The sequence below is a fragment of the Hippopotamus amphibius genome, chromosome 8 (genome assembly GCF_030028045.1).
Source record: "Hippopotamus amphibius kiboko isolate mHipAmp2 chromosome 8, mHipAmp2.hap2, whole genome shotgun sequence".
Classification (NCBI taxonomy): Eukaryota; Metazoa; Chordata; class Mammalia; order Artiodactyla; family Hippopotamidae; genus Hippopotamus; species Hippopotamus amphibius.
In genome coordinates, this window is record NC_080193.1 from 12064012 (window position 1) to 12074695 (window position 10684).

At 47.0% G+C, this 10684-nt stretch overlaps 1 protein-coding gene across 3 annotated transcripts; it reads left to right on the forward strand.

The window, feature by feature from the left end:
• On the forward strand, positions 1-9924 carry LOC130858431 (2'-5'-oligoadenylate synthase 1-like). 3 transcript variants are annotated; one of them, XM_057744835.1, is made up of 6 exons: positions 1-285; positions 1098-1386; positions 2614-2798; positions 6628-6860; positions 7704-7857; positions 8973-9924. In XM_057744835.1, the coding sequence occupies exons 1-6, from the start codon at positions 109-111 to the stop codon at positions 9099-9101; spliced, it is 1167 nt and encodes a 388-aa protein (XP_057600818.1). In that variant the 5' UTR covers positions 1-108; the 3' UTR covers positions 9102-9924. The 3 variants fall into 3 exon arrangements, with proteins under 3 accessions (XP_057600818.1, XP_057600819.1, XP_057600820.1); XM_057744836.1 differs by having other exon boundaries at positions 9069-9924; XM_057744837.1 differs by having other exon boundaries at positions 9263-9924.
• Positions 9925-10684: the final 760 nt, after the last annotated feature.

The following is a 10684-nucleotide window of genomic DNA, read 5'->3' on the forward strand; positions in this document are numbered from 1 at the left end:
TGGAAATGAAACTAACAGCCTCCTACACCCAGGCAGCAGAAGAGATAGAAGCTAACAGGTTTTGCTAGCCAGCTCTGCAACCTCTGGCTCTCCTGTCCCAGCGCCACAATGGAGCTCAGTAATACCCCGGCCAGGGATCTAGACAAGTTCATCGAGGACCGTCTCCAGCCAGACGAGGATTTCCGCACGCAGGTCCGTGAAGCCATCAACATCATCTGCAGTTTCCTGAAGGAGAGGTGTTTCCTACACACCAGCCACCGGGTTCGGGTGTCCAAAGTTGTGAAGGTGAGTCCAGAGCTGCCTGGAGGGGGAGAAGGGGGCTGGATGAGCAAGGGTTTCCACAGAGACAGACAGACAGCAAAAGGCTGAGGTCTCTGGGGCTGGTGGCTTCTGAGTTATCCATGCCAAAAAAATAACCACACCTTGTGAAAATCACTTCTGGGGGGAAGGCCTCCATCTGTAAGCTTTTAACAAATGCCCAGGTGAAGTTTATAAACCACCTGTGTCATGTCCACTCCAGAGACAGGCAAACTGAAGCCCGGCTGTGTGGATACTAATCATTGACCTGGCTGGGGACTCACCATTTCTGCAGAGACACGAGCTGGTTCAGAGCATACGTTTTGAAAGCAGGTAGCACCTGCTGGCTGTGAAATCTTGGGCAAGTCACTTAACCTCTCTGTGCCTCACAGGCCTCATCCATAATTCCCAGTACCTTCCAGGGCTTGCAGATCAAGTAGAATAATGCCTGGGCCAGTTTACGGTATCACTCACAGAAGGCCATAAAGGACAGGGAGTAAAGCACACAGGCCCTGGGAAAAGGCAAGCAGGGTGTGAATTGCATCTCTGCCACCGACTAGCTGTGTGATTGGGCTGAGACATACTCGCTCTCAGCATCTCTTTCCCCATCTGGAAAATGGGAACAGAAAATAATAGTAGCTAGATCAGAGCGTTCTTGTGAGCTTTGTGGGAGTTACGACGGGTGATGGCGTCAGGACAGTGGCTGGCTCTCAGGATGTTAGTGATTCTTCTCAGCATTTTGTGTAGGGAGGCTCTTCTCAGTGACCAGTGTCCGTTCTCATTCTCATCACCTGTTTTAGGGCGGCTCCTCAGGCAAAGGCACGACCCTCAGGGGCCGATCAGATGCTGACCTCGTCGTCTTCCTCACCAATCTCACAAGTTTTCAGGAACAGCTTCAGCGCCGAGGAGAATTCATTGAGGAAATTAGGAAACAGCTGGAAGCCTGTCAAAGAGAGAAAACATTTGAAGTGGAGTTTCAGGTCCAGAAACAGCCGTTGGATAATCCTCGAGCTCTCAGCTTCGTGCTGCGGTCCCCCCGGCTCCACGAGTGGGTGGAATTCGATGTGCTGCCTGCCTTTGATGCCCTGGGTGAGCGCTCCCAGCCACAAGGTGGTTCAGCCTTTGTCCCATATCAGGGCTGCTTCTGCTCTCTTTTCATGTTTCTGAGCAGAAATCTCTCTCACTGTGAGAGTCTTATTAAATGGGGTATCCCTTCAAGTGGGGAGAAGATCGTAGCATCTCTTCTGGGGCAAGGAGGACTAGGGTCATCCTCAGCCACTGTAGTGATATTAAACAAAAATAGGTACAGTTGAAGGGGAAGACATTTCTTATAGAACAGCTGCCAGGCTTACTAGTTCTACTTACAGCAAAGTGTGTGAATCTTCTCTTTCTAAAATCGAGGCAGCATAGAGCTGGTGTAAGCTCAATATGTCAGTTTCATCATTATGCAAAACATGAGGAAACCTTGTGAAACTTATGCTGAGGGTTGGAATGTGTAGATAATCTGCAGGAAGACTTGGACAGGAAGCAATGCACGTCTGGGGCTCAGTTTCCACTGGGTACCGTGCATGTGCAAGGCGCTGGTCTGTGGCCATAAATGAGACAGACAGGGAACCTGTCTCCTGGAGCCTGACAACAGAAGCACCATAAATGAAGTGAGAACTTGTTGTGAGAAGCACTAAGGCTGATGGTCCAATAGAGAGCAGTGGGCATCAGAGGACTTTTTTAGACAGGGCGGCAAGGGAGGTGACCTCTGACCTGAGGCCCAAGGAATGAGAAGGAGCCAAACATGGGAAGATCTGGGGGCTCCAGGAAGAGGAAACAGCAAGTGCAAAGGCCCTGAGACAGGACTGAGCTTGGCATATTTGAGGAAGTGAAATAACCAGGGGAGTCAGTGGCAAAGGGATCAAGGCAGGGGGTGAGATGGCAGAGGTGGCCGGAGACAGGTGACACCAAACCTCCTGGGCCGTGGTGAGGACTTTGGGTTTTATTCAGATGTCCCAGGAAACAAGAAGTGGAATGAGGAGGGTTTAAAAGGCCTGTGTGGGTGCTGGTAGAGGATGGGCTGTGGAGGATCCAGGAAGGAGGCTGCGGCCATCGCTGCTGTGTCCAGGTGAGAGATGATGCTGGCTTGGACGGGGAGGCCGCAGTGGAGATGGGAGAAGTGAGGACCGGGGATGGACCTCAGGCCTCCTGGCTCTAGGCCTGCTGAGCTTTGCACTGCACCCCATGGCCAGTGAGCCTGTGTCCCCAGGGCGACTGAAAGAAGCTCAGAGAATAGCTGATGCCCTATAGTTATGGCTGTATCCCTAATAGGTCACGTGACCAAAAGCTACAGACCTGACCCTGAAGTCTACATCCGGCTTATCCAAGAATGCGAGGCCCTGGGGAAAGAGGGCGAGTTCTCCCCCTGCTTCACGGAGCTGCAGCGAGCCTTCCTGAGGGACCGTCCAACCAAGCTGAAGAGCCTGATCCGCCTAGTGAAGCACTGGTACCAACTGGTATGGCTGGTCCCACCCAGAGAGAGAGCAGAGGAGGAGGAGGGAGAGAAGGAAGAGAGTGAGGACAAGAGGAGGAGGGAGGGGTGGAGAAGAGGGAGGGAAGGAGGAGGGAGGGGTGGAGAAGAGGGAGGGAAGGAGGAGGGCGAAGAGTGGGGAGGAAGCAAGGATGAGGCAGCCGGAGGGGGAGAAGGAAAGGGAGGGGAGGGGAGAGCAGTGGGAGAGCAACAGAAATCACAACTCTGTGCTTCCAGTTACTCCACCCAAAACCAAGGGTCATCCTTGACTTCTTCACACACACCCCCATCCAACCAGTAAGCAAATGATGTTGGTCCTGTATTAAAATATATTTATAATTCATCCATTGTCACCACCTCTGTCACTGTCCCCTGATCTAGGTCATCTTGGGAGGTTCACAGAATCTGTCCTTGACCTCTATGAACCCTGTTTCTTCCCCCACCACCACCACTCCCCCAGGCTATGCTCACCTCTTCATTAGTCCTCCAGGGAACCAAATAAGCACATGCAAAAGCCCTACTCCAGCCTCAGGGCCTTTGCATGTGCTTATTTGTTTATTGTCTATCTCCCCACTAAAAATATACAGGAACAGAAGGGTTTATATGTTTGATTCCCTGCTGTATCCCAGGAACCTAGAACAGTGCCTGGCACATAATAGGAGCTCAAAGCATAATTGTTAGATGAATTAATGCATGCTATATCTCCACACCAACACCACACACACACACACACACACACACGCACACACACTTCTATTCACTCCCTAGCTGTCTGGCTTTGAACAAGTGAATTAACATTTCTGTGGTTCCTGTTTTCTCATTTGTGAAGAGTAACATGGCACAGCAATAGTAAATCACATACCATGGTATCTGGCATATAATCGGTCCTAGTAAACGTGCTTTCTCTGAGCTGCCACAGGAAAACACATCATAAAAGCTAACAAGGATTATACACTAAGCTTACGCCAGATTCATCACATTTAAAATTTTGTGGATGTGATAGTCATTTCTGTTTACTTTCAAATGTCCCGTATCTTATTTAAGCATCATGGTGATTCTGTGAGCTGGGTGAGGGTATTCTTATTAAACCCATTTTACAGAAAGAGAAACCAAGCATCAGAAGACACTTTCAGCTAATAAGCAGCAGAGCAGAAACTTGCATTTGGGTCTTCAGACTGAAGACTTTGCCTAACATGTAATAAGCATTCTATATATATATAAATGAATAAATTGAGTTAAAGAAAGTAATTAAGGATGAACTTCCTACTTTAGAAACCACACTTTATTTGCTAGACATCTCAGTTTGCTTTGCAAGAATTTTGATCATGGCGCTTGAGCGTTTAAGAACTTACAAAAGTTGTTCTTGAAAAGTGCAAGACAGGGACGTCCCTGGTGGCACAGTGGTTAAGAATCCACCTCCAGGATGATCCCACATGCCTTGGAGCAACTAAGCCCGTGCGCCGCAACTACTGAGCCTCTGCTCTAGAGCCCGCAAGCCACAACCGCTGAGCCAGTGTGCTGCAACTACTGAAGTTCGTGCGCCTAGAGCCCGTGCTCTGCAACAAGAGAAGCCACTGCAATGAGAAGCCCAGGCACCGCTCGCCACAGCTAGAGAAAGCCCATGTGCAGCAACGAAGACCCAATGCAGCCCCAAAAATAAAGTATTAAAAGTAATAATAATGATGTCTTAAAAAAAAGAAAGCAGAGTTAGCATTATCTTAAAAAAATAAAAAGTGCAAGACATTGCAACTTCATGAGGACATTTTTGTGAAGGGGACAAGGTCACTACTGATAATGAGGTGAAAGAAGCCAGGAAGAAGCCTCTAGAATATTAGAGGAATCTTACAGTGCTTTAACCCCTCTAACCTCATCATCACCACCTTCAACTTACATACTACTTTTCCATTTATTTATTTATTTATTTATTTATTTGCTGCATTGGGTCTTCATTGCTGCACACAGGCTTTCTCTAATTGCGGTGACTGGGGGCTACTCTTCATTGTGGTGCAGAGGCTCCTCATTGCAGAGGCTTCTCTCTCATGGAGCATGGGCTGTAGCGCATGGGCTTCAGTAGTTGTGGCACACAGGCTCAGTAGTTATGGTGCATGGGCTTAGTTGCTCTGTGGCATGTGGGATCTTCCTGGACCAGGGACTGAACCCGTGTCCCCTGCATTGGCAGGCGGATTCTTAACCACGGTGCCACCCAGGAAGTCCCTTACATACTACTTTTGTTGTGTATCCCAAAGTCTCTCAATATTGTCAAGTGCCCCAAAGCATTATTATTGTTTTACAGAGCCAATGATCATTGAACCTACCCACATGTTTACAGCTTTCTTCACCATCAGTTCTATCCTACATCTCTAACCTTCCACCAGGGATTGTTTTTCTTCTTCCTGAAGTATGTCCTTTAGGATTTCTTTTGGTGACAGTCTTCTGATAGTAAACATGTCATTTTTTGTTTGTCTGGAAATGTCTTAATTTTCCCTTCATTGTTGGCAGATGTTTTTGCTGGATTGATATCCATTTCAGTACATTGGATATATCATTCCATCTTCTGGTGTTGCTAGTGAGAAGTCAGTTGTCAGCGTCACTGTGGTGCCTTTGTGAATAATCTATCTTATTTCTCAGGCTGCATTTATATGTTTCACTTTTACTTTGATTTTGTTTGGTTTCAAGCAGATATATCTTAATGATGATTCCTTTTTATTTGTCTTGCTTGGGTTTCACAGGGTCCTTCATGGGGATTCCTGAATCTGTGGATGGATACATTTTCTCAGTTTTGGAAACTCTCAGCCATTCTCCTAAAATATTGTAATTCTCTCTTTCTCCTCTTGCCTCCCAGAACTCCCATCAAATGTATGTTAGTCCTCCTCAGTCTCTCTTCCATATCTCTATACTCTTTTCTGCATTTTCCATCTTTTTGTCTCTCCATGCTTTATTCTGAATTGCTTCTTCTAATTTACCTTCCGATCACTAATTTTTCCTTTAGCTGTGTCTAATTTGCTATTGAGCTATTGATTACATTATTGTCATTTTTGTTCTAGGATTTCTATTCCATTCTTTTTTAAGTCTGCCATGTTACTTTTTATGGCTTCTAAGTCCCTACTATTTCAAACTCTTATTTGTTGGCACATACTGTTCTACCTATTATGAAGCCTGTATTTAAGTCTTGAATACTTAAAGATTGGTGGATTTATTACTGTTTTCTTTTTTATTGTTGTTGGTGATTACTCTGGTGTCTTGTTTCTCTGTGTGCCTGGATATTTAGGTGATGATAATTATACATGAAAATTATTTGTGAAAGAATTGGAGGCTTTGGATTAAATATCTTCTTGCAGAAAAAAAAAATGTTTGCTTCTTTAGGCTTTTAGGAACAGTACAAGTCCTTCCTCTCAGTTAATTTTGATAGTATCCTTCTGAGGTAGGCGCAATTATTACCACTCACTTGGCAGATGAGAAAAATAAGGCTCCCAGAGTCTACGTTGTCTGCTCAGAATCCAATAACGGTGGAGCCAGGGTTAAAACCCGCACCAATCAGATTCCAGAACCCAAGCCTTTAACCAGGGGTCAGTAAACTCTTTCCATAATGGGCAAGTGAGCAAGTATCTGACACTTTGTAAGCCACATGGTCTCTGTCACAAATACTCAACAATGGCTTTGTAACATGAATGCCACCATAGACGGTACATAAATGAATAGGTGTGGATTTGCTCTCATAAGAAAAACAAGTGGCAGGCCGAATTTGATCCATGAGAAATGTGCTTTACACAAAAGCTAGACAAACCCACTTTTCTGATTGTTTTCCCTCTACCCAGTGTAAGAAGCAGCTTGGGAAGCCACTGCCCCCACAATATGCCCTGGAGCTTCTGACAGTCTATGCTTGGGAGCAAGGAAGCAGGGAAACAGGATTCATCACAGCTCAGGGATTTCAGACTGTCTTGGAATTGGTCCTGCAGCATAAGAAGCTTTGCATCTACTGGGAAAAGTATTATAACTTTGAAAACCCTTTTATTGGACAATATCTGAGACGGCAACTTGCAAAACCCAGGTACCCTGTCCCCATGTGGCTTACCTCCCCACGTCAGCGAGCCCCTGAGGACAGCTGTGGCACCTTGGAAAGGAAGGAAGAGGGAGGGTTCCGTGTTTATCGTTCATCTTCCAGTCCTAATCGTTCTGCTGGGCACTTCATTACTACCACCTGATTTTAAAAACCATGTGCAAGCAACCCTGTGAGGCAGGCATGATGCTAACTGCTTTGCAGATGCGTAAACCAAGATTCTGAGAGGTAAAGAGCTTGCCCAAGCCTTAACAGAAAACGAGTGAAACTGCTGAAATTTCAGCTAAAATAACAACAGCTGCAGCAACAATAAGAATAGCTTTTAAGAACTAAGAGCTTGCTGTAAGACTAACACACTTGTAAATGTAAAATGGATGTAAATGTAAAAATTATGATTATTGTTACTGCCATTTGTTGACCCCTGATTATGTCCCAGCTGCTGTGCTGAGCATTCCACATGCTTGTTTAGATCTTCACACAGCATCCTTTGAGATAATGTTCAATTCTCCCCATTTCACAAGTGTGTATACTGAGGATTAGAGAGTTCAGGAGACCTGCCCAAGGTCACACCCCTAATAAAGAGCAGAGGTGAGGTCTATCAAAGCCCAACTGCCAGGCTCCACCTTCTGCTCACTGTCCTCCATAGGGCAGGGCACCCAGGACATACCCCAGGCAGAAGGGCCCTGCTGGACCCCTCCTACTGCCCTGAGTCCCAGCCTGTGCCAGGCTGGTACTTTGCTCTTCCAGGAGCACCTAGACACCACCACCAACCCCTCCCCTCCGCGGCCGTAGCCCAGCTTCCTCACCTCTCTCTCTCTAAATACTTCCCTTCAGGCCTGTGATTCTGGACCCGGCTGACCCTACAGGAAACATTGCTGGTGAAGACTCGAATAGCTGGCAGCGGCTGGCACAAGAGGCTAGAGCCTGGCTGAGTTACCGGTGCTTTAAGAAATGGGACGGGTCTCCGGTGGGCTCCTGGAGTGTGTCGGTGAGATCTTCTGCTTCTTCCCCACCATTCTTCCCCCACCCCCTCCACACAGCACAGGGCATGTAGAGACCATTTTTTTCCAAAGAAATTGCCTCTTGCTAAAGGTCAGTCATATTCATGTCGTGTCAGGCTGTGCTCTTTTACAATCCTTTTGGCCCCATACAGAGGGTTCCTGGATTTCTCACATCATTTAACCAGAGTTCATTCTTTAATTAATGCCTCCTTGGCCAGAAGTTACTTTTTTAACACTTCCAGCTGGCTCATTCCACTAAGAAAAAAAGTAACCAATAACAACCACCACTTAATGAGTACCTGCTTGGACTCAGGTTCTGTCCTAAGCCTCTTCAATTCCATTATTTCATTAAATCCTCATGACACCTCATGAGATATGTTTTCTGCTCCCATCTTACAGATGAGAAAAGGAGGCTCAGAGAGGTGAAGTCACCTACTCAAGGCCGCTCAGCTAGGGAGTGGAAAAGCTGGGATTCCAACTCAGTGGACTCCAACGCCAGTGCTTATTCCACTGAGCCAAACGGCCTGTCTTGTATCCCCTCCCCCCTCAGTATCATGCGACAAACGAGCGACTCAGAGCAGCTGAGGATGTGAGCATGTCACACAGCTAAGTAGAGGCTGAGAGCCTGATCTTTCCACTTCCAAGAGTAGAGATCGTTCTCATGCTGGGGTGGGGAGAGTTGATGATGCCATAGATGGGTTTCCTAGGAAACAGATGCTGGGATGAAGTTTATGTGCAGGATGTTTCGCGGGAGGACCGCTGGAACCAACACCTGTGTAAAGAAGGGGAATGAAGCGGGTGCCGGCAGAAGGGGAGGTGCAGCTGGGATGCAGCCCAGGGACAATCTCAGCCCATCCCCCTGGGGAGCCCTGGAGCTCCAATGGCCTTCAGAGTTGCAGAAGACTGAGGTGGCTATGTCTTTATTCCCCAGTGTGGATCAGCCACTGAATCTGGACAACTCACGAGGGGGTGTGGCCTTCCTCGAGGGGGATTCAGGTGGCACCTCACAGCATCCACCTGTCCACCATAAACGTTCACTGAGACCCAGTGCCAAGGTGGGAGGCCCAGCTCTCCAATGTGATCGTGTGCTTCTCCCTTTCAGCCCCAAGAACACGGCGACGTGACGTACAAAGCCTGGGATTCTAGACAGTGCTATGGATCCTCCCCCAGACTCACACTCCACTCTTCCCCTCCCCAGGTGGAAGAGAACTGGACGTGCGCCATCCTCTGAATGCCAAAGTATCTTGAAGGCAAGGTCTCTGGAGCCATCTGGACCAGCCCCCCTCATTTCTAGGTGTGGTGGTGGGGGTCCTTGATCCAGAGAGGGCCGTGAGTTGGTGTCAGAGCTGGGACCAGAATCCTTCCCGCTATTCTGTGCTCTCTTCGTCATAGACAGCATTTCCCCACAGCTCCCTCCCCACCAGAGCCTGTCCTCTGACAATATTCTCTGAGAGACAACAGCAGAGACTCAGACAAAAGAGAGGAATCCCAGCCTTCACATTCTTCTGTGTACCTGGTGGGAGGGGTGTGGTCCAATTTATTGTCAATAACAAAAACAAAAATAGTAGCAAATCCCATTTGTTGGGTGTTAATTAACCACAAGGCACAGAGCCAAGACGTATATCTGCGTATTATGTGTGTGTGTGTATGTGTATTCATTTATTCAATTAAAAATGTTAATTGAACACCTGCTATGTGCCAAGCATTGTTCTGAGCTCTGGAACACAGCAATGAGCAAAGCAGACAAAACTACCAGCCTTGCGGAGATGACATTTTTGTGGAGTACTCTACTATTGGATAGACTAGGATCCTTCCAACTTTCATTTACAGGTAATCCTGAGACAACCATTTTTGGTTCATCCTTTGTCCACGTCTCTGGTTATTTATCCAGGAAAAGTTTTAGAGCTTCCCTGTGTAATACAGTAGTCACTAGTCACATATGGCTATTGAGCACTTGAAATGTAGCTGGACCCAATTGAGATATGCATATCTTTATGCTTTTCTGAATTTTCAGATTTTATTAATTTTTGGCTGTAAATTTGTACTGCTTATAGGACCACAAGAAACAATAAAGCAATGTTTCTTGCACAAAAATTGTATTAAGTATTTCTCTCAGCTGTGCTCTGATAGTTTGTGCAAAGCCAGCTGGCCCGGGTTATAGAAAACTCTGGGGTGCTGGTATTAGGAGCTGCTCGTTCAAGTCCAAATTCATGAGATTACACACAGAGGAGCAAGTGTGTAAGAGATGATGGAAATGCTCCTATGAAATCTGAAACACCTGCGTCATAAATTTCTGATTCCCCAGAGAGAAAGCCCCATTCTGGGCAACTTCCTGCAGGGGAAACAAAACCGGGCAGGGCTAATGTTTAGCCAAAAGAGATGAGGGTGGAGTCTCTCCCTGCACCCCCATTTGAGGAACCACCTTCCTGGAGCCCATAGCATCTGCATAGCATTTTACATCCCCCGTCAGGAATAAATGGGCGTTTCAGCCTCTCTACATCTTTGCCAACACTTTGTAATTGTTCATCATTTTGATTGTAGCCATCCTAGTTGGTGTAAAAGAGTTATATACTCTTAAAGTAATTGAGCCTGCCAAACAAGGTCAGGACCCTACTTGGAAAAGAGTGGGACCCTGACACATAGACTCTGGACATAAGGGTGGGAGCCCCTGAAAATCTTGAATCCCCAGGCTCCTCTGAACCTGGGGCTCAGAAATGTCCCATCCCGTTAAAGCTAGCACTTCCCCCCTTGCAAGGAGACTCTGCAGAGGCCTCTCTTCCATAAGACCCCCAGGACCAGCACCCATTTCTCCCC

What these genes read in the sequence shown, in the direction of transcription:
- LOC130858431 (XM_057744837.1), top strand. Translation starts at nt 109, where the DNA reads ATGGAGCTCAGTAATACCCCGGCCAGGGATCTAGACAAGTTCATCGAG. An exon ending in GCCTGCCTTTGATGCCCTGG is followed by an intron (nt 1,387 to 2,613) that starts GTGAGCGCTCCC and finishes TATCCCTAATAG; the next exon opens with GTCACGTGACCAAAAGCTAC. An exon ending in CGGCAACTTGCAAAACCCAG is followed by an intron (nt 6,861 to 7,703) that starts GTACCCTGTCCC and finishes ACTTCCCTTCAG; the next exon opens with GCCTGTGATTCTGGACCCGG.